Source organism: Salmo salar, chromosome ssa05 (genome assembly GCF_905237065.1).
Source record: "Salmo salar chromosome ssa05, Ssal_v3.1, whole genome shotgun sequence".
Taxonomy (NCBI): domain Eukaryota; kingdom Metazoa; phylum Chordata; class Actinopteri; order Salmoniformes; family Salmonidae; genus Salmo; species Salmo salar.
Genome location: NC_059446.1, coordinates 79,317,685 through 79,345,209, shown reverse-complemented (window position 1 = coordinate 79,345,209; position 27,525 = coordinate 79,317,685). Strand labels below are relative to the sequence as shown.

At 46.1% G+C, this 27,525-nt stretch overlaps 1 protein-coding gene across 4 annotated transcripts in view; it reads right to left on the bottom strand.

The window, feature by feature from the left end:
• Positions 1-27,525, bottom strand: part of LOC106592954 (calcium-transporting ATPase type 2C member 1) — a 47,165-nt gene that overhangs the window by 2,643 nt on the left and 16,997 nt on the right. For all 4 annotated transcript variants that reach the window (XM_045719055.1, XM_045719057.1, XM_045719054.1 and 1 more), the window contains 24 exons: positions 23,151-23,255; positions 22,761-22,877; positions 16,316-16,405; positions 16,101-16,136; positions 15,714-15,775; positions 14,997-15,105; positions 14,674-14,823; positions 14,396-14,540; positions 9,449-9,515; positions 8,648-8,772; positions 8,442-8,539; positions 8,148-8,243; positions 7,867-7,956; positions 6,113-6,217; positions 5,786-5,942; positions 5,493-5,663; positions 5,249-5,346; positions 4,789-4,839; positions 4,205-4,371; positions 3,980-4,048; positions 3,757-3,873; positions 3,110-3,257; positions 271-366; positions 9-150 (listed from right to left, as the gene is read on the bottom strand). In XM_045719055.1, coding sequence (XP_045575011.1) covers positions 9-150; positions 271-366; positions 3,110-3,257; positions 3,757-3,873; positions 3,980-4,048; positions 4,205-4,371; positions 4,789-4,839; positions 5,249-5,346; positions 5,493-5,663; positions 5,786-5,942; positions 6,113-6,217; positions 7,867-7,956; positions 8,148-8,243; positions 8,442-8,539; positions 8,648-8,772; positions 9,449-9,515; positions 14,396-14,540; positions 14,674-14,823; positions 14,997-15,105; positions 15,714-15,775; positions 16,101-16,136; positions 16,316-16,405; positions 22,761-22,877; positions 23,151-23,255 — 2,611 coding nt within the window. The remainder of the gene's footprint in view (positions 1-8; positions 151-270; positions 367-3,109; positions 3,258-3,756; positions 3,874-3,979; positions 4,049-4,204; positions 4,372-4,788; positions 4,840-5,248; positions 5,347-5,492; positions 5,664-5,785; positions 5,943-6,112; positions 6,218-7,866; positions 7,957-8,147; positions 8,244-8,441; positions 8,540-8,647; positions 8,773-9,448; positions 9,516-14,395; positions 14,541-14,673; positions 14,824-14,996; positions 15,106-15,713; positions 15,776-16,100; positions 16,137-16,315; positions 16,406-22,760; positions 22,878-23,150; positions 23,256-27,525) is intronic.

Genomic DNA, 27,525 nt, shown 5'->3' with positions numbered 1-27,525 from the left:
TTTCTTACCAAAGATGCTGAGGCTCTCTGTCTGGAAGACACTCTGCAGTGGAGGGAAGTAGATGACCGCCAGCTGGCCCATGATGGAACCCAGCACCGCATAGCAGAACATCTTGTTACTGCACAGGCCCATCTCATGGACCATACGAGTCTGACAGAGAGATAGAGAAACAGAGACCGTCATCATGAATCAACAACAGATCCTAGGTGACATGTTTCTGCCCACTATCTCAGATCCTTCATCCTGTACAGGGCACAGCAGTGCACCCACCTGTGAGCGGGAGCTGAGGGCGTTGAACATGTCGAAGAACACAAAGCAGGTGAAGGTCATGGTGGTGTCTCTGGGAGTGATCAGATTGTCCTGAAGCTGAGAGGAGGAGATACAAACATATTGATGGAATCAATCAGTCAACTGATACAGGAAATAGGTAGGGATTGGCTTGGATTCACTATTAAATGTGATCAGTGTGTTTCATTTTTTGGGTTCACACATTTATTAATCTGAAAACACACATTCCACATCAAAACTAAAATCAGCAGACCGCGTCATTACAGTACACAGTAGACAGCGTCATTACAGTACACAGTAGACAGCGTCATTACAGTACACAGTAGACAGCGTCATTACAGTACACAGCAGACCGCGTCATTACAGTACACAGTAGACCGCGTCATTACAGTACACAGCAGACCGCGTCATTACAGTACACAGTAGACCGCGTCATTACAGTACACAGCAGACCGCGTCATTACAGTACACAGCAGACCGCGTCATTACAGTACACAGCAGACCGCGTCATTACAGTACACAGCAGACCGCGTCATTACAGTACACAGCGTCATTACAGCACACCGCGTCATTACAGCACACCGCGTCATTACAGCACACCGCGTCATTACAGCACACCGCGTCATTACAGCACACAGCAGACCGCGTCATTACAGTACACAGCAGACCGCGTCATTACAGTACACAGCAGACCGCGTCATTACAGTACACAGCAGACCGCGTCATTACAGTACACAGCAGACCGCGTCATTACAGTACACAGCAGACCGCGTCATTACAGTACACAGCAGACCGCGTCATTACAGTCCACAGCAGACCGCGTCATTACAGTCCACAGCAGACCGCGTCATTACAGTCCACAGCAGACCGCGTCATTACAGTACACAGCAGACCGCGTCATTACAGTACACAGCAGACCGCGTCATTACAGTACACAGTAGACCGCGTCATTACAGTACACAGTAGACCAATAAACAAACATCAGCCATATTATCAAAGAAGGCAACAATGTCCGGGAGAAAAAAAACATATCTTATGAACACAAAACCAATACACAGTCTGATTGTAACAGGCCAGTCCTAATCCTACTGCTGCTGCTTGTAACAAGCCAGTCCTACTGCTGCTGCTTGTAACAGGCCAGTCGTAATCCTGCTGCTGCTTGTGACAGGCCAGTCGTGATCCTGCTGCTGCTTGTGACAGGCCAGTCGTGATCCTGCTGCTGCTTGTGACAGGCCAGTCGTGATCCTGCTGCTGCTTGTGACAGGCCAGTCGTGATCCTGCTGCTGCTTGTGACAGGCCAGTCGTGATACTGCTGCTGCTTGTGACAGGCCAGTCGTGATCCTGCTGCTGCTTGTGACAGGCCAGTCGTGATACTGCTGCTGCTTGTGACAGGCCAGTCGTGATACTGCTGCTGCTTGTGACAGGCCAGTCGTGATACTGCTGCTGCTTGTGACAGGCCAGTCGTGATACTGCTGCTGCTTGTGACAGGCCAGTCGTGATACTGCTGCTGCTTGTGACAGGCCAGTCGTGATACTGCTGCTGCTTGTGACAGGCCAGTCGTGATACTGCTGCTGCTTGTGACAGGCCAGTCGTGATACTGCTGCTGCTTGTGACAGGCCAGTCGTGATACTGCTGCTGCTTGTGACAGGCCAGTCGTGATACTGCTGCTGCTTGTGACAGGCCAGTCGTGATACTGCTGCTGCTTGTGACAGGCCAGTCGTGATACTGCTGCTGCTTGTGACAGGCCAGTCGTGATACTGCTGCTGCTTGTGACAGGCCAGTCGTAATACTGCTGCTGCTTGTGACAGGCCAGTCGTAATACTGCTGCTGCTTGTGACAGGCCAGTCGTAATACTGCTGCTGCTTGTGACAGGCCAGTCGTAATACTGCTGCTGCTTGTGACAGGCCAGTCGTAATACTGCTGCTGCTTGTGACAGGCCAGTCGTAATACTGCTGCTGCTTGTGACAGGCCAGTCGTAATACTGCTGCTGCTTGTGACAGGCCAGTCGTAATACTGCTGCTGCTTGTGACAGGCCAGTCGTAATACTGCTGCTGCTTGTGACAGGCCAGTCGTAATACTGCTGCTGCTTGTGACAGGCCAGTCGTAATACTGCTGCTGCTTGTGACAGGCCAGTCGTAATACTGCTGCTGCTTGTGACAGGCCAGTCGTAATACTGCTGCTGCTTGTGACAGGCCAGTCGTAATACTGCTGCTGCTTGTGACAGGCCAGTCGTAATACTGCTGCTGCTTGTGACAGGCCAGTCGTAATACTGCTGCTGCTTGTGACAGGCCAGTCGTAATACTGCTGCTGCTTGTGACAGGCCAGTCGTAATACTGCTGCTGCTTGTGACAGGCCAGTCGTAATACTGCTGCTGCTTGTGACAGGCCAGTCGTAATACTGCTGCTGCTTGTGACAGGCCAGTCGTAATACTGCTGCTGCTTGTGACAGGCCAGTCGTAATACTGCTGCTGCTTGTAACAGGCCAGTCGTAATACTGCTGCTGCTTGTAACAGGCCAGTCGTAATACTGCTGCTGTTTGTAACAGGCCAGTCATAATACTGCTGCTTGTAACAGGCCAGTCATAATACTGCTGCTTGTAACAGGCCAGTCATAATACTGCTGCTTGTAACAGGCCAGTCATAATACTGCTGCTTGTAACAGGCCAGTCATAATACTGATTGTAACAGGCCAGTCGTAATACTGATTGTAACAGGCCAGTCATAATACTGATTGTAACAGGCCAGTCATAATACTGATTTGATAGAAGTTTGATCATGCTTTCCTGAATGATCAAGAACACGACTATGATTACAACTACTTGCCTCTCTCCAGAAGACGAACAGGGTGCCGCATACGATGACGAGTGCCGACACCAGTACCTTGACTAACAGACTGCGCGTGAGGATGCTGTCCCGCACATTCCTCGGAGGCTTCCGGATCACATCCTTATCCACTGGCTCCACTCCCAGACTAAGGATGACAGATGATTACATGGATTTCCATCTACGGTAATTACCACAAACTATTTTTACACAAAGCATCAGTAATTGTGACTTTAAATCTGGTGGATTTAAATATGAAAGCAGCAGGTAGCCTAGCGGTTAGAGATTTGGGCAGGTAGCCTAGCGGTTAGAGATTTGGGCCAGTAAGCGAAAGCTCGCTAGTTTGAGTCCCCAGGCTGACAAGGTGAAAAAAAGAATCTGTCGCTGTGCCCTAATTGCTCCAGGGTTACCGTTGATAATGGCTGACCCTGGCCGTGACCCCACTCTCCGAGGGTTGGGATATGCAAAAAATGCATTTCCATTTCACACAAATGCGTATAATACACACTTGTACATGTGTGAAACAGGACAGATATAAGCACCCACTAAATTCTTATATTCTTATTATATAAAATCTTGTGAAACTGAGAGCAGACCATTTTCATGACAAAAGAATACAGTTCCCATAATGCTTTGTGTAGTGTCACCTCTGAGCGGGAGGTCCGTCCATGATGATGTTGATCCACAGGATCTGCATGGCATTCAGAGGGTTGGGGAAGTTCATCAGCGTTGCCAGGGAGATGAGGGTGAGCGCTGCAATGCTCCTAGGAAACACAATAATGCCAATTTAATCATATTTACAACAAAGTGGCCCATATAGCATTGTTTCAAGGAATCTCTTTATCAAAAAGGTAGCTCTCCATCACTCACGTGCTCAGCTGGAAGCGGACAAAGTTTTTAATGTTGTTGTAAATGCCTTTCCCTTCCTCGATGGCAGACCTAGGACGAAACAGAATGACAGAAATATTAACTCATTTTTCTATCCTAGCAAAGACACATTTCTAGAAATCATGATGGCTTTGAAGCCCAAAAGAATTAGCAAACTGGGTAGGAGTATAAAGTGTTACTGCAAACTGTTTCTAAAAGTTTCCTCACAAGATGGTCTGGAAGTCATCGTCCACTAGGATCATGTCTGCTGCCTCTTTACAAACGTCAGTGCCAGTCTGGCCCATGGCAACGCCGATGTCTGCTGCTTTCAGCGCTACGGCATCATTCACACCATCACCCGTCATCGCCACCACAGCACCAATGTTCTGGAGAGACTGGAATGAGAGAGGGAGCGAGGAGATGGAACAGTCAAACCTTGTAATAAATCCACATTATAGTCATGAATTAAACTCCTGAAAGAACACAACAGTTTTTAGTTAATGAATCAAGTTCTCTGATCTTGATTGAACTCATTCCTTTAGATTAAAGGGATCTGAAATTATGGAGTGCATTTTCTAATAATTGTGTGATTTTCATTTTCTTCACTAGCACTCGTAACACTAGTGACTGGAAAACCACCAGGTATACCGTAGACACTTCCCCGTGACTGAATGTCACAAATTGCGGTGGGAGTTTCTAGAGACTTCCCAGGGCTTTGGAGCCACATGCTGCCAGGCCAGGCTCTGCCTACGCAGAACAGGCATTCACACATCATCTCATGCCAGCTGGCTGACACTTGGCTGGGTTCTCACCTTGACTATCTTCAGCTTGTGTCTGGGGCTGACCCGGTAGAACACCACGATCTGGAGGAGGCAGAGACATCACCCTGTTAACCCAGTCCTGTTAGACATCACCCTGTTTCACCCAGCCCTGTTCACCCAGCCCTGTGTTTGAGTGTTTTACAGCTTGATAAGGATGATGTTCACATTTAATAAAAGCTCTGACGAAGGCCAAGAGGGAGACATGTAAGCTTTAACACAAATAAGTGATATCAGCAAGAGCAGCGTGTGGGTTTCTCTGTTCCTTGATGCACATTTACAATGTACATGTGAACGTAATGAAGGTATTCAATTCAATTCCAACAACTTTATTTGTCCACTTAGGACAATTACTATGTGAAGACGGTACACTCTGTACTATTTAAAGAATAAGGATTGTGAGTCAGAGAAAGTCTCAGTGTATTAGAGCCTGTGTGTGTTGATATGTTCCTACCCTGGGAACCATCTGAGACAGCTGTTGGAGGTCCATCTGGTCCACCTCCTCTCCAGACAGAGACTGGGAGCCCTTGGTGTAGATTCCCAGACGGCCCGCTGAGGACACAAGGACACACGCACGGTCAGATATTGCATCCCCATTTCATCATACGTTTTTGCAAAAAATGTATCTCGGAGGTTGCAAGAAGGAGATTTCAAGTGGGGGGGAGAGATGAAGAGAGAGGAAAACAAGCGCGCCTCACCTATGGACACAGCGGTCTCCTGGGAGTCTCCAGTGATCATCTTGATGGCCACTCCTGAGCTGATGAGCGTGCCCACAGCCTCTTTGACCCCTGACCTGGGCGGATCGATGATGCCCACCAGGCCCAGGAACGACAGGTTGCCCATCTCCGAACCCGACGCAAAAGCCAGAACTGCGCCGGAAAACAAGACAGAAGATTAAATTGTTGTTACTTTAGCGATCCCCGAAGGAAAAAAGGTAGGGCTTTACTTGGAATCGGGCCAATGACACTGGCCACCCACCAACCCCCTTTACCTCTGAGGCCTGAGGATCCCATGTAACTCTTCTGCTGCTGGTAGAGCTCCCTCTGCTGGTGGTTGAGAGGTAGTGTTGTACCTTTGCTGTGGTAGTAGCTACAGAAGCGGATGACCTGCTCATAAGCCCCCTTCATGTAATACACACCTGGCTGGTCCTGAGGTAACACATCACCAAGGACAGAAAACACCATGACACATTCATCACACTGAAGCTCATAGGACAACACTACTACAGATAGAATGGCTCTTTGCTGTGTCCATGTTACGTAGAAGAGACAGTGACTGTGGAAAGGAGTAAGGGTGTTGGTGCTCTGGGCTGACTGACCTGCTGAGTGCGGTGGACACAGCGGACGGCCATCCACTTCTGTTCTGAACTGAAAGGGTTTTCCTCCAGACGTACATACTCCTGCTGCTGCCCTTCTAGACCCATCTGCAGGGAACATACTTTGGTGACCGGCTTCTGTTCATCTGTGTGTGTGTGTGTGTGTGTGTGTGTGTGTGTGTGTGTGTGTGTGTGTGTGTCAGAGACAGTGAGCGTGTGATAGTTTCTCCCTCTGGGGACTGGTAAGTTTTCTAGTCACACTCGTAGGAGTGTGTATTCTCGTTGGTGACACACAGTCATCGAACCGAGTCTGGAAGTGTCCCACCCACACACACACACACACACACACGTTTCCATCTACAATTGTAATTACGACAGCGTTGTCAAGTCACACACTGTTACTTGGTCCTGCTAGTCTACTGTTTTTGTCTGTGATACTGTGTAATAATCTGAAGGGGTCCCACAGACACACATATTTATTTACATTTTATTTGACCTTTATTTAACTATGCAAGTCAGTTAAGAACAAATTCTTATTTACAATGACGGCCTACCAGAAGGCAAAAGGCCTCCTGCGGGGACGGGGGCTGGGATTAAAAATAAAAATATAGGACAAAACACACGTCATGACAAGAGAGACAACACAGCATATAACCCCTCTCACACTCATAACCCCTGTGTGTGAATAATCTGAAGGGCTCTCACAGACACTCATAACCCCTGTGTGTGAATAATCTGAAGGGCTCTCACAGACACACATATAACCCCTGTGTGTTAATAATCTGAAGGGCTCTCACAGACACACATATAACCCCTGTGTGTTAATAATCTGAAGGGCTCTCACAGACACACATATATCCCCTGTGTGTTAATAATCTGAAGGGCTCTCACAGACACACATATAACCCCTGTGTGTTAATAATCTGAAGGGCTCTCACAGACACACATATAACCCCTGTGTGTTAATAATCTGAAGGGCTCTCACAGACACACATATATCCCCTGTGTGTTAATAATCTGAAGGGCTCTCACAGACACACATATAACCCCTGTGTGTTAATAATCTGAAGGGCTCTCACAGACACACATATAACCCCTGTGTGTTAATAATCTGAAGGGCTCTCACAGACACACATATAACCCCTGTGTGTTAATAATTTGAAGGGCTCTCACAGACACACATATAACCCCTGTGTGTTAATAATCTGAAGGGCTCTCACAGACACACATATAATCCCTGTGTGTTAATAATCTGAAGGGCTCTCACAGACACACATATAACCCCTGTGTGTTAATAATCTGAAGGGCTCTCACAGACACACATATAACCCCTGTGTGTTAATAATCTGAAGGGCTCTCACAGACACACATATAACCCCTGTGTGTTAATAATCTGAAGGGCTCTCACAGACACACATATATCCCCTGTGTGTTAATAATTTGAAGGGCTCTCACAGACACACATATAACCCCTGTGTGTTAATAATCTGAAGGGCTCTCACAGACACACATATAATCCCTGTGTGTTAATAATCTGAAGGGCTCTCACAGACACACATATAACCCCTATGTGTTAATAATCTGAAGGGCTCTCACAGACACACATAACGCTTGTGTGTGCTTACTGTTTTGTGGCCAGGGTGCTAACGACGTCGGCTAGCAATGTAATGTGTATATACATGTATGTATGTATGTATGTATGTATGTATGTATGTATGTATGTATGTATGTATGTATGTATGTATGTATGTATGTACCTTCATGGCCAGGGCGATGAGGGCCCCTTCAGTGGGGCGTCCCATCAGGGTGTTGTTCCTGATGACAGCGTCATTGCATATGCAACCAGCCTATCAGAGAGCAGAAGGACAGGCGGTTATGACATCAGATGCTAGCCCAGATCCTTTACCCATGCCGTTGTAGAGGGACAGTTCACCACGTTCTGTGTCTCTCCGGCGTTATTACATGAGTGCAGACCAAGTCTTCACTTCAGAGTATTGAGATTTACCCCAATGACCACATATCTGTCCCAGTTTCTCACCTCTACAATCTTGCTGACGGAGGTGTTTGAGAAGCCGTGGATCTCCTCCCCGTGCAGTAACACCTCCCCAGCTCCGTTGTAACCCACGCCCGTCACCTGGCAGAGAGGACAACATGGAGGACACAGCAAAACAATGAAGATCAACAAACATCCCCCCAAAATATTTTGGATGTAAACCCTCATTTCACAAGATAAATTGACTGAACACATTGTCATTTACGGTAAGGACCTTGCCAGATGACTAAATAACAGTCCTAAACTAGGCAGGAGGAACTAGCCTCACACACAGTCTACCTCAACATGTAGTCCATCAGCGGTGAACAGGTGAGTGACGGTCATCTCGTTCTTGGTCAGAGTCCCCGTCTTGTCTGAGCAGATGACGTTGCAGCAGCCTGGGTGATGGAGGAAGTTATGGGGTCAAATTAGACACATACACACACACACACCAAACTGAGTGTTAAAGGCAGAGCTCGGCTCACTTCACCTCCGCCAGACCCTACCAAGTGTCTCCACGATGGGCAGCTTCTTGACAATGGCCCTCTTCTTGACCATCCTCATCACACCGAGGGCCAAGGTGACCGTCACCACGATGGGTAGACCCTCAGGGATGGCTGCCACCGCCAGGCTTGGGTAAGAGGGGAGGAAGAGGGAAGAGAGGAGAGCGGAAAACCGCTAAGTCTTTACTTGAAGAGAGTACACAGTGTGTACATTGGCATTCCTACCAACTTTATTCACAACACCTCACCTCACCTTCCAGGTGTGAGAAAAGAACACTTTCACTGTAATGTAAATACAGGTTAACAAGGTTAGCTGCACACCCCGAGGTACTGACGGTGCAAAGAAATGATGAGGAATGATAAAATCTCTGATCTCTTGTGAAAGAGAAAACACTGTCTTGCTAAAATCACCACAATGACGTGACCCCAATTGTGTGATTGTATTACAGTGTTTTTTTAACGTAAAAAATAACAAAATGCACTGACATGACAGGAAGTTTAATCTAACCCTTACACTACTGCGTTCACCCCCGTAACCAGGCACGTGACAACCATCAAATCCCCCATTATGCTCTGCTAACCTACTCAGATGTCACACTGAATGAATTAGTGTTATCAAAAGATCCTTCACATGGCATTCTGCCCTGGGCAACACTAAACATACTGTGTTGTTGGATTAGACGTCTATGGCAGAGAATATGCCCATATCTTGGGATATGTTGACAATGACAGAAACAACGGCAACACAATTTATACAAAGCACTGTAATATTTGCATATATGGAATATACAAATTGGGGCTTACCTGACACCGATGGTGAACATGTCTAATAAGTGTTTCCCCTGGAGCCAACCAACCAGCATGATCACCCCTGAAACCCATGGCAACACTCATTAGTGGTGGTTAGCCATGTACTGGCTAGGAGCATTAACACTATATAGACAGTATTAACACCATATAGACAGTATTAACACCATATAGACAGCATTAACACTATATAGACAGCATTAACACTATATAGACAGCATTAACACTATATAGACAGTATTAACACCATATAGAGAGCATTAACACTAAATAGAGAGCATTAACACTATATAGACAGCATTAACACTATATAGACAGCATTAACACTATATAGACAGCATTAACACTATATAGAGAGCATTAACACTATATAGACAGTATTAACTGGCTGGGAGCATTAACACTATATAGACAGCATTAACACTATATAGACAGCATTAACTGGCTGGGAGCATTAACACTATATAGACAGCATTAACACTATATAGACAGCATTAACTGGCTGGGAGCATTAACACTATATAGAGAGCATTAACACTATATAGACAGTATTAACTGGCTGGGAGCATTAACACTATATAGAGAGCATTAACACTATATAGACAGTATTAACTGGCTGGGAGCATTAACACTATATAGACAGCATTAACACTATATAGACAGCATTAACACTATATAGACAGTATTAACTGGCTGGGAGCATTAACACTATATAGACAGCATTAACACCATATAGACAGTATTAAACTGGCTGGGAGCATTAACACTATATAGAGAGTATTAACTGGATGGGAGCATTAACACTATATAGACAGCATTAACACTATATAGACAGCATTAACACTATATAGACAGTATTAACTGGCTGGGAGCATTAACACTATATAGACAGCATTAACACCATATAGACAGTATTAAACTGGCTGGGAGCATTAACACTATATAGACAGTATTAACTGGCTGGGAGCATTAACACTATATAGACAGCATTAACACTATATAGAGAGCATTAACACTACATAGACAGTATTAACTGGCTGGGAGCATTAACACTATATAGACAGCATTAACACTATATAGACAGCATTAACACCATATAGACAGTATTAAACTGGCTGGGAGCATTAACACTATATAGACAGTATTAACTGGCTGGGAGCATTAACACTATATAGACAGCATTAACACTATATAGAGAGCATTAACACTATATAGACAGTATTAACTGGCTGGGAGCATTAACACTATATAGACAGCATTAACACCATATAGACAGTATTAAACTGGCTGGGAGCATTAACTATAGATACAGTACTGTTCAAAAGTTTGGGGTCACTTAGAAAATATCCTTGTTGAAAGAAAAGCACATTTTTGTCCATTAAAATAACATCAAATTGATCAGAAATACAGTCTAGAGCTTATTAATGTTGTAAATGACTATTGTACCTGGAAACGGCTGATGCTTTATGGAATATCTACATAGGCGTACAGAGGCCCATTATCAGCAACCATCACTCCTGTGTTCCAATGGCACGTTGTGTTAGCTAATCCAAGGTTATCATTTTAAAAGGCTAATTGATCATTAGAAAACCCTTTTGCAATTATGTTAGCACAGCTGAAAACTGTTGTGCTAATTAAAGAAGCAATACAACGGGCCTTCTTTAGACTTGTTGAGTATCTGGAGCATCAGCAATTGTGGGTTTGATTACAGGCTCAAAATGACCAGAAACAAAGAACTTTCTTCTGAAACTCGTCAGTCTATTCTGGTTCTGAGAAATGAAGGCTATTCCATGCGAGAAATTGTCAAGAAACTGACGATCTCGTACACCACTGTGTAATACTCCCTTCACAGAACAGAGCAAACTTGGCCCTAACCAGAATAGAAAGAGGAGTGGGAGGCCCCGGTGCACAACAGGACAAGTACATTAGAGTGTCTAGATTTGAGAAACAGACACCTCACAAGTCCTCAACTGGCAGCTTCATTAAATAGTACCCGCAAAACACCAGTCTCAAAGTCAACAGTGAAGAGGCGACTCCGGGATGCTGGCCTTCTAGGCAGAGTTCCTCTGTCCAGTGTCTTAATCTTTTCTTTTCTAGTCTAAAGATGGCCAGTTGTATTGCTTCTTTAAATCAGCACAACAGTTTTCAGCTGTGCTAACATAATTGCAAAAGGGTTTTCTAATGATCAATTAGCCTATTAAAATGATAAACTTGGATTAGCTAACACAACGTGCCATTGGAACACAGGAGTGATGGTTGCTGATAAATGTTGATATTTCATTTTTTTTTTTTAAACAGCCGTTTCCAGCTACAATAGTCATTTACAACATTAACAATGTCTAGACTGTATTTCTGATCAATTTTAATGGACAAAACAAGGACATTTCTAAGTGACCGTATATACATATACACACAGTATTAACTGACTGGGAGCATTAACAGTCTCAGGGTTCTCCCCAGGAATTTTTTAACAAGGTGGTGTTGCTGAGTACTTTGTTTCTCAACACCTGTAACTGCCATTTTCTGCAATCTAGAGCAAAAAATGCCTTAAATTATAAATAAAGTAACAAATATATATAATTAATTATATATTTTTATGATTATAGAGTGGCGCTGCCAGTCCAGGAGGTGGCGCAGTGCCCATCTTACATTCTTTTGGGGGGGGGGGGGACCGAGTATACAATATACCTGTATATAGAGTATAAACTGGCTTGGAGCAGTATATACACAGTATTAACTGGCTTGGAGCAGTATATACAGTTGAAGTCGGAAGTTTACATACACTTAGGTTGGAATCATTAAAACTAATTTTTCAACCACTCCACAAATTTGTTGTTAAGAAACTATAGTTTTGGCAAGTCGGTTAGGACATCTACTTTGTGCATGACACAAGTCATTTTTCCAACAATTGTTTACAGACAGATTATTTAATTTATAATTCACTGTATCACAATTCCAGTGGGTCAGAAGTTTACATACACTAAGTTGACTGTGCCTTTAAACAGCTTGGAACATTCCCGAAAATTATGTCATGGCTTTAGAAGATTCTGATAGGCTAATTGACATCATTTGAGTCAATTGGAGGTGTACCTGTGGATGTATTTCAAGGCCTACCTTCAAACTCAGTGCCTCTTTGCTTGACATCATGGGAAAATCTAAAGAAATCAGCCAAGATCTCAGAAAAATTATTGTAGACCTCCACAAGTCTGGTTCATCCCTGGGAGCAATTTACAAATGCCTGAAGGTACCACGTTCATCTGTACAAACAATTGTACACAAGTATAAACACCATGGGACCACGCAGCCGTCATACCGCTCAGGAAGGAGACGCATTCTGTCTCCTAGAGATGAACGTACTTTGGCACCGAAAAGTGCAAATCAAACCCAGAACAACAGCAAAGGACCTTGTGAAGATGCTGGAGGAAACAGGTACAAAGGTATCTATAACCACAGTAAAACGAGTCCTATATCAACATAACCTGAAAGGCTGCTCAGCAAGGAAGAAGCCACTGCTCCAAAACCGGCATAAAAAATCCAGACTACGGTTTGCAACTGCACATGGGGACAAAGATCGTACTTTTTGGAGAAATGTCCTCTGGTCTGATGAAACAAAAAAATAACTGTTTGACCATAATGACCATCGTTATGTTTGGAGGAAAAAGGGGGAGGCTTGCAAGCTGAAGAACACCATCCCAACCTTGAAGCACAGGGGTGGCAGCATCATGTTGTGGGGGTGCTTTGCTGCAGGAGGGACTGGTGCACTTCACAAAATAGATGGCTTCATGAGGAAAGAAAAGTATGTGGATATATTGAAGCAACATCTCAAGAGATCAGTCAGGAAGTTAAATCTTGGTCGCAAATGGGTCTTCCAAATGGACAATGACCCCAAGCATACTTCTAAAGTTGTGGAGGAAAAATGGCTTAAGGACAACAAAGTCAAGGTATTGGCGTGGCCATCACAAAGCCCTGACCTCATCCTATAGAACTGAAAAGGTGAGTGCGAGCAAGGAGGCCTACAAACCTGACTCAGTTACACCAGCTGTCAGGAGGAATGGGCCACAATTCACCCAACTTATTGTGGGAAGCTTGTGGAAGCCTACCCGAAACGTTTGACCCAAGTTAAACAATTTAAAGGCAAAGCAAACAAATACTAATTGAGTGTATGTAAACTTCTGACCCACTGGGAATGTGATAAAATAAATAAAAGCTGAAATCAATCATTCTCTCTACTATTATTCTGACATTTCACATTCTTAAAATAAAGTGGTGATCCTAACTGACCTAAGACAGGGAATTCTTACTCGGATTAAACGTCAGGAATTGTGAAAAACTGCGTTTAATGTATTTGGCTAAGGTGTATGTAAACTTCGACTTCACCTGGCTTGGAGCAGTATGTAGACCGTATAAACTGGCTTGGAGCAGTATATATACACAGTATAAACTGGCTTGGAGCATACAGTATGTCTACAGAAAATACCTCTTGGAGAGGCAGACAAGAACATTCAATACCCTTTGGTACAGGCCTTCCCTGTAGCTCAGTTGGTAGAGCATGGTGTTTGCAACACCAGGGTTGTGGGTTCGATTCCCACGGGGGGCCAGAACAGGAAAAAAAAAAAAAAAAAAAAAAATGAAATGTATGCATTCACTACTGTAAGTCGCTCTGGATAAGAGCGTCTGCTAAATGACTAAAATGTAAAAAAAAAAATGGTAAAACACACACACACACACACACACACACACACACACATAATACTGTACATGCCATTTTGCAGACACTTAGTATCCAAAGGGACTTAGTCATGCGTGGATACATTTTACATATGGGTGTTCTCTGGGAATCGAACCCACCAATCCTGGCGTTGCAAGCGCCATGCTCTACCTACTGAGCCATTCAGGACCACGAGAACATGTGCACATTTGAGCACAACAAAAAAGATGTAGTACCTATGATTCCAAAGGAATAAAGCGAGAGCTGTTTTCCAAGCAGGTCCATGCTTTTCTGTAAAGGTGTTTTAGGGGCCTCCTCTGCTTGCATCATCTTAAAAACCTCTCCAAATTCAGAATTTTCTCCTGTTCCTATGACGATACCCTATAAGACAAAAACAAAAAGGTTACACAATGATATAAGACGTTATTAATCACAATCTGTAACTTTAATTTCCAGCCAGATGTGCTATTCCATAACTTATTGGTAAACTGTTGGGATGGGTCATGTGAGGTACCTTGGCTTTGCCACATCGCACCAGGGTTCCCATGAAGGCCACATTGCTGCGGGAGGTGATGTCATTGTTGGTGGGCTGGTGGGACGTGGACTTGGTGCAGGGAGTGGTCTCTCCCGTCAGACTGGACTCATCCACTGATAGGTCAGTTGCCTGGGAGAGAGAGAGGGGTGAAAGGTTTGCCAGTCACTTCAACAATTCTTTTGCTGCCAGCTTTTTTTGTAGAGCTAGTGAAGTCCCGCCCATTGCAGATCTATGGTTATGTGTAAGAGTGAGGACGACAGTATCTTTTACAGCTTCTGAACAGGTGTGAGTGTATAACATACCTCAAAGAGTCGGAGATCAGCCGGGACTCTCTCCCCAACAGAGAGACAGACAGTGTCTCCAGGGACCAACTCCCGAGCCAGCATGCGCTCCAGGTGTCCTTCCCTCACACTAGAGGGGGGGAGATGGAGAGACAGAAACAACGGGGAGAGCGAGAGAGAGTGAGACAGAGAGAGGAGAGAGAGAGACATATGGGGAGGATGAGACAGAGAGCGAGACAAAGAGAGCGCGAGAAGAGAGAGCGAGACAGAGGGAGCGCGAGAAGAGACAGAGAGAGACAAGAAAGCGAGACCGAGAGAGAGGAGAGAGAGACAGAAGAGGGAATTGAACTGTAATCAGCAATGACCATGCTAATGCTACAGCATGCAAGCTAACCTGCACTATGCTTGTTCCACCACCAGCATCCAAGGGCAACAGCTTGTAGAAGCCTGGGGTATGGAAGAGTGTGTGTGTGTGTGTGAATATTTTAAGGGGAGGGGGGGGATGTGTTTGAAGTGGAAATTACATCCATTTCTCCATGTCCGCTTTACACTTCTTTCAGGAGGCACCAGTGCTTTCTTTATCCCAGGATGTGTGCACTAAGTCTATTGGAGTGACGTCGGTCCTAAGCTGCTTCCACTGTCATGTTTGACTGTCATTCCATATGTAGATACAATTAGTGATGGGTGAGAGAGAAAAACATAACAGAGAGCATTGGAGCTGAGAGAGGCAGTGCTCACCAGTGGCATTCTGGAGGAACAAGTTTTCCCAGCTCTTCAAGGGACTTCTCAGAGCGGTATTCCTTCAGAGAAACAGAGAGAGCATAGCTGAAACAACTCTCTACAAATGTCTTTGATCAGTTTTCATGCTCCTCATAAATGATGGAACAGCAATGCATTTCCAATGTTCTCTCTACAGAGACGAGCCCCACACACACACACACACACACACACACACACACACACACACACACACACACAGCCGTCTGTTCTGTTCCACTGTGATCTATTTGGCATCTGGCTTTGTGCTCTGAGAAAACACCATGACATCTGCAGAGAAACACACTGACTGACTCCCTGTCACAACTAACACAGTCCACAGAGTGAAGGCAAATAAAGAGGTCTCACCTGGACAAAGGCAACTGTAACCACTATTATAATGGCCTGTCAAGGAGAAAAAGAGGGATGGGGAGAGAGAGAGAGATAATAGGTTAGCGCTTAACTCTCCATTCTCTGTAGTACCCAGTCTAATCCGTTGTCAGACATTTCTGGAGCACCATGGAATTACTCACAGTACTAAATGGTATACTATAAATAACCTGTGTGGTGATGGGGTTCCTTACCACTGTGATGCTGATGGCATCATCAAACTGGCGCATGAGCACACTGATGACAGCAGAGGCCAGTAGCAACATGATGAGAGGATCCTTAAACTGGGGGAGGGAGAGAGAAAAAGAGAGACATCATTGAGCTGTTGCACTACACGATCAATACCAATGTTCCACATCTGATGTGATCGGTAGTGACTTGTGTGAGTGTGTGTGACTGAATGAGTGACTATATAGAAGAGACACAGAATAAGGGTCTCTGTACAGAGAAAGTCAGAAGCCCATTCATTTGTCAAACAAGGTCCTGGAAGCTAACGGATGACACGGCAAACCTCCAACAGTCAGAAACTACATCTCCTCTACATGTGAAATCTCTCTGGCAGACAGAGAGAGAGTAATGGCTGAATGCAGCCTGATTCCTCTGGCAGACAGAGAGAGAGTAATGGCTGAATGCAGCCTGGTTCCTCTGGCAGACAGAGAGAGAGTAATGGCTGAATGCAGCCTGGTTCCTCTGGCAGACAGAGAGAGAGTAATGGCTGAATGTAGCCTGGTTCCTCTGGCAGACAGAGAGAGAGTAATGGCTGAATGCAGCCTGGTTCCTCTGGCAGACAGAGAGAGAGTAATGGCTGAATGCAGCCTGGTTCCTCTGGCAGACAGAGAGAGAGTAATGGCTGAATGCAGCCTGGTTCCTCTGGCAGACAGAGAGAGAGTAATGGCTGAATGCAGCCTGGTTCCTCTGGCAGACAGAGAGAGAGTAATGGCTGAATGTAGCCTGGTTCCTCTGGCAGACAGAGAGAGAGTAATGGCTGAATGCAGCCTGGTTCCTCTGGCAGACAGAGAGAGAGTAATGGCTGAATGCAGCCTGGTTCCTCTGGCAGACAGAGAGAGAGTAATGGCTGAATGTAGCCTGGTTCCTCTGGCAGACAGAGAGAGAGTAATGGCTGAATGTAGCCTGGTTCCTCTGGCAGACAGAGAGAGAGTAATGGCTGAATGCAGCCTGGTTCCTCTGGCAGACAGAGAGAGAGTAATGGCTGAATGCAGCCTGGTTCCTCTGGCAGACAGAGAGAGAGTAATGGCTGAATGCAGCCTGGTTCCTCTGGCAGACAGAGAGAGAGTAATGGCTGAATGTAGCCTGGTTCCTCTGGCAGACAGAGAGAGAGTAATGGCTGAATGCAGCCTGGTTCCTCTGGCAGACAGAGAGAGAGAGTAATGGCTGAATGCAGCCTGGTTCCTCTGGCAGACAGAGAGAGAGTAATGGCTGAATGTAGCCTGGTTCCTCTGGCAGACAGAGAGAGAGTAAAGTCTGAATGCAGCCTGGTTCCTCTGGCAGACAGAGAGAGAGTAAAGTCTGAATGCAGCCTGGTTCCTCGGGCAGACAGAGAGAGAGTAATGGCTGAATGCAGCCTGGTTCCTCTGGCAGACAGAGAGAGAGTAATGGCTGAATGTAGCCTGGTTCCTCTGGCAGACAGAGAGAGAGTAAAGTCTGAATGCAGCCTGGTTCCTCGGGCAGACAGAGAGAGAGTAATGGCTGAATGCAGCCTGGTTCCTCTCTGGTTTCTTCCTAGGTTCCTGCCTTTTTAGGGAGCTTTTCCTAGCTACCGTGCTTCTACATCTGCATTGCTTGCTGTTTGGGGTTTTAGGCTGACTTTAGAGGCGAGGGGAGACTGACTAATCTACAAATCACCTTGCATCATAAATAACTACTCAATATTATTTTCAGATCAGTCACAATTGACCCATTATACATCATGGTTTTGATGCTCTCAAACATGGCCACTGACTGCACAGTGGGAGTACAGGCCCAATCTGTCATGTCTGGGCAAGACACTAATTAGCCAGCCAATGGCGCTGTGTTGCTGTCGCTCCCTTTGACAGAATAATTGAGGCAGCATGGCGAGCGGACAAAGCACCGAGTCTACAGTAATTCAACACCATAGGGGTTCAAAATCAGAGAGGAGTGACAGAGTTTGATTAAAGGCCTCCAGAGCCCTGGTTTCCTGGTTACTTACATTTTACATTTTAGTCATTTAGCAGACGCTCTTATCCAGAGCGACTTACAGTAGTGAATACATACATTTCATTTTTCATTTCATGCATTTCTATTATTTAAAAAAAAATAAAAATAATTTGTACTGGCCCCCTGTGGGAATCGAACCCACAACCCTGGCGTTGCACACACCATGCTGGCGTTGCACACACCATGCTGGCGTTGCAAACACCATGCTCTACCAACTGAGCCACAGGGAACAAGGAACAAGATCAGGTAAGGGTGACAGTGTTTGATTAAAGGCCTCCAGAGCCCTGGTTTCCTGGTTACTTCTGACAGGAACAAGATCCCCCTGACAGGAACAAGATTCAAGGCCCAGTACCTTCCTAAATGCTGACATCACACTCTGGGACATCTTCTGTACACACAATTACCTCCGTAGTCAGTAGGGCTCCCTGTAGTCTCCAGGTATCTGGAATTCAACTGCTCTGTAGTTACTTGTCTGTTTTGCCTTGCACTTGAATTAACACAAGGACATCACAGTCTTTGACTATGTATGTACCCACTGTCGGCCTCTCAGAGAGATGGATTCAACACCACTATGTAGCCACCGTCGGCCTCTCAGAGAGATGGATTCAACACCACTATGTACCCACCGTCGGCCTCTCAGAGAGATGGATTCAACACCACTATGTACCCACCGTCGGCCTCTCAGAGAGATGGATTCAACACCACTATGTACCCACCGTCGGCCTCTCAGAGAGATGGATTCAACACCACTATGTAGCCACCGTCGGCCTCTCAGAGAGATGGATTCAACACCACTATGTACCCACCGTCGGCCTCTCAGAGAGATGGATTCAACACCACTATGTACCCACCGTCGGCCTCTCAGAGAGATGGATTCAACACCACTATGTACCCACCGTCGGCCTCTCAGAGAGATGGATTCAACACCACTATGTAGCCACCGTCGGCCTCTCAGAGAGATGGATTCAACACCACTATGTACCCACCGTCGGCCTCTCAGAGAGATGGATTCAACACCACTATGTACCCACCGTCGGCCTCTCAGAGAGATGGATTCAACACCACTATGTACCCACCGTCGGCCTCTCAGAGAGATGGATTCAACACCACTATGTACCCACCGTCGGCCTCTCAGAGAGATGGATTCAACACCACTATGTACCCACCGTCGGCCTCTCAGAGAGATGGATTCAACACCACTATGTACCCACCGTCGGCCTCTCAGAGAGATGGATTCAACACCACTATGTACCCACCGTCGGCCTCTCAGAGAGATGGATTCAACACCACTATGTACCCACCGTCGGCCTCTCAGAGAGATGGATTCAACACCACTATGTACCCCCCGTCGGCCTCTCAGAGAGATGGATTCAACACCACTATGTACCCCCCGTCGGCCTCTCAGAGAGATGGATTCAACACCACTATGTACCCCCCGTCGGCCTCTCAGAGAGATGGATTCAACACCAATATGTACCCACCGTCGGCCTCTCAGAGAGATGGATTCAACACCACTATGTACCCACCGTCGGCCTCTCAGAGAGATGGATTCAACACCACTATGTACCCACCGTCGGCCTCTCAGAGAGATGGATTCAACACCACTATGTACCCACCGTCGGCCTCTCAGAGAGATGGATTCAACACCACTATGTACCCACCGTCGGCCTCTCAGAGAGATGGATTCACCACCACTATGTACCCACCGTCGGCCTCTCAGAGAGATGGATTCAACACCACTATGTACCCACCGTCGGCCTCTCAGAGAGATGGATTCAACACCAATAGGTACAGTGCTTTTTAGAGCGCAGTCTGATAACGGTGATAAATGACTTCACGCCACCAGTTCATCCTCTGGGATGCTAAAAACGGATGAAAATCTGTAGCGCAACGAGGTGCAGCGACGGGGGAGATGATGATGACGCCAAACTAAAGCCTTATGCTGCTTTCTCACTTTGCTGCTAAAAATACTGGTGAGAAGATCACACACACAAAAAAAATGTGGATCTGAGCTGATGGTGGGAGCCTCCAGGAGACAGGGAGAGATGGGGCTGAGCTGATGGTGGGAGCCTCCAGGAGACAGGGAGAGATGGAGCTGAGCTGATGGTGAGAGCCTCCAGGAGACAGGGAGAGATGGAGCTGAGCTGATGGTGAGAGCCTCCAGGAGACAGGGAGAGATGGAGCTGAGCTGATGGTGAGAGCCTCCAGGAGACAGGGAGAGATGGAGCTGAGCTGATGGTGGGAGCCTCCAGGAGACAGGGAGAGATGGAGCTGAGCTGATGGTGGGAGCCTCCAGGAGACAGGGAGAGATGGAGCTGAGCTGATGGCGGGAGCCTCCAGGAGACAGGGAGAGATGGAGCTGAGCTGATGGTGAGAGTATCCAGGAGACAGGGAGAGATGGAGCTGAGCTGATGGTGGGAGCCTCCAGGAGACAGGGAGAGATGGAGCTGAGCTGATGGCGGGAGCCTCCAGGAGACAGGGAGAGCACCACATTGCTGCTCTGTTCTGTACAGATAACCTGCCTGACTGGCACAGCCCAAACTAGTGACAGATTAAAGACCCGAATGCTTGTAGCTCTTCACTCAATGTGTGTGTGTGGCAATACTGCTTCTGACAGATTTCACACACACACACACACACACACACACACACACAAATTAGCTAGCTAGACTGGACCATCTCTGGTAGTTCAGTAAGGGCACGTCAGGCCTCAAGCCATGAGGAGGAATCTGAGGAGGAATCTGACCTGACAACACAGAGGAGGAATCTGATCTGACAACACAGAGGAGGAATCTGATCTGACAACACAGAGGAGGAATCTGATCTGACAACACAGAGGAGGAATCTGATCTGACAACACAGAGGAGTCAGGGGAGTGGGGGAATGGCACCCTCCCAATTCAGACGATAGGGAGGGATGAATACAATAGTGGTGAATGAATACGGTGATTAATATTCTAGATAATTGTTCTATGTAATCTTGAGTACTGCCCTGTACTGGGCAGTACTGCCTTTCTATGGACGCTGACCCTGTCACCTAGGGAGTTAGGTTTGGGTCTTAAGCGTTCTGGGACAAATGGTGTTGAGAAAATACCATAAAATGTGGAATGGAGAATGGTGTTACTGATTGAACCAGATCAGAGGCTGTTCTAAGTGCCTCTAATTATGATCAGTACTAAAAAAAAAAAATTAAAAAAAAGGATTTCCCCCCTGCAATTTAAACCAACCAAAGCGCCGAAGTACAGCAATGGCTCATGGCATAATTACGTATTTTTCGATATGTTTCCATGGCAAGAGGAGGCTGCATCTCACGTTAACCACATGATGAGTAAGTGGCTGATCTTTCTTCTTCAGCAGGGTATCAAAGGGGGTGAAACAAAGAAGGAACACAGAGAGAGGGGGTGAGAGAGAGGAGAGAGAGGGGGGAGCGAGCGAGCGAGAGAGAGAGAGAGGGGAGCGAGCGAGCGAGAGAGAGGGGGAGCGAGCGAGAGAGAGGGGGGAGCGAGCGAGAGAGAGAGAGGGGGGGAGCGAGCGAGAGAGAGAGAGGGGGAGCGAGCGAGAGAGAGAGAGGGGGGAGCGAGCGAGAGAGAGAGAGGGGGAGCGAGCGAGAGAGAGGGGGGAGCGAGCGAGAGAGAGAGGGGGAGCGAGCGAGCGAGAGAGAGAGAGGGGCGAGCGGGCGAGAGAGAGAGAGGGGCGAGCGGGCGAGAGAGAGAGGGGCGAGAGAGAGAGAGAGAGAGGGGCGAGAGAGAGAGAGAGAGAGGGGCGAGAGAGAGAGAGAGAGAGAGGGGCGAGAGAGAGAGGGGCGAGAGAGGGGGGGGAGCGAGAGAGAGGGGGGAGCGAGAGAGAGCGAGCGAGCGGGACAGCATCCCTCATTCTCTCCATCTCTGTGTGAAGGCGAAAAAAACGGCCTCTCAGGGCGGCAGCTCTATATTTATCCGACCGCTCATCACTTTGCTTCTGGCCACGGAAGACAGAAACCAGGCAGAATAGAGCGGCCCAGTTTTTTCCTCCTCTTCTCTCCCTCCCTCCTACCCCAGAGGACACTGGGAGCTTTTGTCCTTGCAAAAGAAGTCAAGAGCGATCCAAGAGCGGGGCGGAGGGAGGACAGCAGGTGATCTGTGATATTTCACATGTACTAAACACTACAGCATGTAGGGAGCTGCTTCTGAAACCTGAAGCCCTACTGCGGCTTCGGCTTCAGCACTCGCTGGAAATGTCTTGTCAGTGGTGGGATGCTGTGCTAGAACTCCTGTATCAAAGCCAGGATGTATCAGGTGTGAGGGTGTTCCCCTTTCTGCTTATTTAGGCTTCACACACACATGTACTACAACGCTATAATAACAGTATGAATTTCAGCTTTGGGTAGCTTCCCATCACTCTCCAGGGAGTTGTACTTTTTCAGCTTGACGTAGACAAGGGATTTGCAGTTCTATCCGCCACTCACCTGGGAGATGTACTTCCTCCAGAGAGGCTCCTCCTCATTGATGTCGAACTCATTCCAGCCATGGTAGGCACGGCGACGGGTGACCTCACTGTGGGTCAGGCCGTACTGCAGGTCAGCCTGAGGGAAGGAGCATGGTTACCAACAACAATGCTGTCAGGTGACTAGCGTGTGATGACGAGATGAGGGGCTCACCCTTCAGTATGCTGGTGCTATTTGACAGTTCAGTGATGCTGACTAGGCCTAACTCGTGTCACCTAGCTATCTTAAGATGAATGCATTAGCTAAGTCGTCTGGATAAGAGTGTCTGCTAAACGACTCAAATGTCTATGCACTAATGGTAATGGAATACAACGTTAGTAAATTCTACATTTTTCACTGTGCCATACGTACCTGCAGGAGACATGTTACTTCGTTCACTGGTAATTGGCTGGCTTGTTTTGAAGTTAGTACTGGAACCATGGTTTTATCTTCATATTGGGGTTGTTTCTCGGGAAGCTGCAGCAGGCAGACAATAACATTAGGAGAAACAAGACATACAGTGAGGGAAAAAAGTATTTGATCCCCTGCTGATTTTGTACGTTTGCCCATTGACAAAGAAATGATCAGTCTATAATTTTAATGGTAGGTTTAATTGAACAGTGAGAGACAGAATAACATCAAAGAAATCCAGAAAAATGCACGTCAAAAATGTTATAAATTGATTTGCATTTTAAATGAGGGAAATAAGTATTTGACCCCTCCAAAACAGTATTTGACCCCCCCAAAACATGACTTAGTACTTGGTGGCAAAACCCTTGTTGGCAATCAGAGGTCAGACGTTTCTTGTAGTTGGCCACCAGGTTTGCACACATCTCAGGAGGGATTTTGTCCCACTCCTCTTTGCAGATCTTCTCCAAGTCATTAAGGTTTCGAGGCTGACGTTTGGCAACTCGAACCTTCAGCTCCCTCCACAGATTTTCTATGGGATTAAGGTCTGGAGACTGGCTAGGCCACTCCAGGACCTTAATGTGCTTCTTCTTGAGCCACTCCTTTGTTACCTTGGCCGTGTGCTTTGGGTCATTGTCATGCTGGAATACCCACCCACGACCCATTTTCAATGCCCTGGCTGAGGGAAGGAGGTTCTCACCCAAGATTTGACAGTACATGGCCCCGTCCATCGTCCCTTTGATGCGGTGAAGTTGTCCTGTCCCCTTAGCAGAAGAGACCTTGCGGGCGCTGCAGGATTTCAGTTCTTCACGGCGTAGTGTGTTACCAATTGTTTTCAAATCAAAATCAAATCAAATCTATGGTCCCAGCTGCCTTGAGATCATTGACAAGATCCTCCCGTGTAGTTCTGGGCTGATTCCTCACCGTTCTCATGATCATTGCAACTCCACGAGGTGAGATCTTACATGGAGCCCCAGGCCGAGGGAGATTGACAGTTATTTTGTGTTTCTTCCATTTGCGAATAAATCGCACCAACTGTTGTCACCTTCTCACCAAGCTGCTTGGCGATGGTCTTGTAGCCCATTCCAGCCTTGTGTAGGTGTACAATCTTGTCCCTGACATCCTTGGAGAGCTCTTTGGTCTTGGCCATGGTGGAGAGTTTGGAATCTGATTGATTGATTGCTTCTGTGGACAGGTGTCTTTTATTCAGGTAACAAACTGAGATTAGGAGCACTCCCTTTAAGATTGTGCTCCTAATCTCAGCTCGTTACCTGTATAAAAGACACCTGGGAGCCAGAAATCTTTCTGATTGAGAGGGGGTCAAATACTTATTTCCCTCATTAAAATGCAAATCAATTTATAACATTTTTGACATGCGTTTCTGGATTTTCTTGTTGTTATTCTGTCTCACTGTTCAAATAAACCTACCATTAAAATTATAGACTGATCATTTCTTTGTCAGTGGGCAAACGTACAAAATCAGCAGGGGATCAAATACTTTTCCCCCCTCACTGTATCCATTATCCTTGTATATAGCCCCGGTATTGGTATTTTATTGTGTTACTATTTTCGTTTAGTTTATTTAGCAAATTTTTCTTACTTTTTTAAAACTCTGCATTGTTAGTGAAGGGCTGGTAAGTAAGCATTTCACTGTAAAGTCTACACCTGTTGTATTCCGCGCATGTGACAATTTGATTTGATTTAACACAATCAAAAATGTAATCCCTTGCATATTTAGTGTAGTCCAGGCAGCATGATGCTAAAACTACACCCACAGAGATTAGATGGTAGCCCTTCTCATCACGCCATAGCCTTTGCTATATCATAGCTTTAAGATTAAGGCTGCACTTCGCTCCCCTATGCTAATGCTAGTTCTGCCATTAGGCCAGATGTCCTACTGACCCCCAGGTTCCACCAGGCAGCCAAACAATATCACTCATACGAGGTCACCGAGATCAGGCATACCAGGACTAAGGCACAAACATGTTTCATGACAATCAACAGCTTTTTGGTGATCGTTTTTTCAAAAGACAAAAAAAGCATGATGGGAAAAAAAGAGTACTTCACAGCAACGTACCATGTGCCAACTGGTTGCAATGCAGAGCTAATTTATCTAATCCATCAACTGAGGTCCAGCAAAAGGCAGTCTGCTGTGTTCCCTCTGCCAACATAGACAGTCAACACCTGTGGTTACTCGTCAGCCCTCCTCGTCAAACAAACCATCTCACTCCGTTGCCGTAGAGAGGACTGTAGGCAGGCAATGACACAGTAACCGTACGACAGGCAGGGGGATGAATGACCTGTTCTGTTCCTCTTCATCGCCACCGGCCGCACCTCCTGGTCCTGCCCGTAACATCTACTGCTAAAAAGGTATCCAACCAACATCGGTCTGTGTGTCTCACAACACCCCCAGAACCACCAAAATCCCGCTCCTTCTCCTCCCTCGCCTGGTGTCTTCCCTCTCTCCTCTCCGCCATTTAGATGAGACAAAGTATCTTACATAAGTAAGGAGGCTGGAGAGTGAATCCTCTCAGGCTAACAGAACAATCTAATTAAGAGTGACAAGAGCTTAAACCTGGATCAGACTCTCTCTGTCTGTCTCCCCTCATCTTCACTCCCTCTCCCCTTCTCCCCCCTCTCACTCCACTCGGTGTAGAATAATGAATGAAAAGGTCACACTTCTTTCTGTGGAAGTGAAGAGCTCTAGAAGAAAAGCTGTAGAGAAGGAGAGGGCCTAGAGGCATGGAGGAGTGAATGAGTAGAGAACCCTCGCTCCTCCTCTCCTCGTACTTCCTCACTCTTTACCATCTTCCAACCGCTCTTTAGCCTTCTCCCTACTCAGGTTCTGACAAGAGGCAGTAATTCCCACTCTACAGGGTTACTCATTTCCTGGCCAGCCAGATAGGGTAGCTACCTGGAGCAGAGGCATGGCCAGCCAGATAGCCCTACAGGTCTTTCCAAACAAGTTGTGTTCTCATCTACAGATTTAGATTAATGAGGCAAGTCAAAAACCTACTGCTCGATCAATCAGAAAAGCCAACAAAACAAACGTTTATCTATTTTACACAGAAGACACTATAGTTAGCTAAATGAAGAGTTAGATTAAGTAGCCTTCTTATACCAGGGGAACATCCCCAGAAAGGTTATATTACACCAAGTGAATGCAAACCCTAACAGACGCATACAAATGAACACACCCTAACAAACACACAATCAATCAAGGCTCTCCAATAGTGCTGAGTGATGTCTTTTAATCAACTAATTGACCTGTGGTTTTTTTCTGTGAGCTCAATGCACAGTTTCTCTAGAGATGAATCAGATCCAAGTCTGAACCGTGCGATGTAATAGGGGGTTGTAGTTTCCCACAGGCCAATATTCTACATAGTTTAGGGCATAAAACGTGGTAATTAACTACAATGACCATAATCCATTGCGCATCTTCTTGTCCGGTCTGTGTTTATTTTACGCCTGCTACAGAAGAGCGAAGAATGCACTATCGTGAGGGGATATAGAGTGCAGCTGTTGCATCGCGAGGCATCTCTACCTGAAAATACATAATCTAAGTGATTGATATTTCATAGCCAGCAGTCATAAAAGTATGTCTTATTTACTTATTATAACTACTAAAATAGCTCTATAGAGATTAGATGACTTGGAATGTAATAATAAAGTCAGTCATCAAATAAATAAAAAAAGTGTAATATACACAACTTAAATATTTTTAAGTCAATTAAAGTATTGTGAATAAGAATAAGCAGTAATGGACAGTCACTACAATCATGGGACTTTTATTGTTTTATTCTGTGTTACAGCATTTCAACCCACATAATGCATAGAGCATTTAATGTTTTTTTAAAATAAAAACCGTTGATTTTTTTTTTTTTTAATCGAACCAAAATCGAACAGACCTCAAAAAGCACTAACCACTCAGCACTACTCTCCAACCCTGTTCCTGGAGAGCTACCCTCCTGTAGGTTTTCACTCCTAATAATTACATGGTTATAAGCTGAATCAGGTTAGTTACAACTGGGGTTGGAGTGAAAACCTACAGGAGGATAGATCTCCAGGAACAGGGTTGGAGTGAAAACCTACAGGAGGATAGATCTCCAGGAACAGAGTTGGTGTGAAAACCTACAGGAGGATAGATCTCCAGGAACAGGGTTGGAGTGAAAACCTACAGGAGGATAGATCTCCAGGAACAGGGTTGGAGTGATAACCTACAGGAGGGTAGCTCTCCAGGAACAGGGTTGGAGTGATAACCTACAGGAGGGTAGCTCTCCAGGAACAGGGTTGGAGTGAAAACCTACAGGAGGATAGATCTCCAGGAACAGAGTTGGAG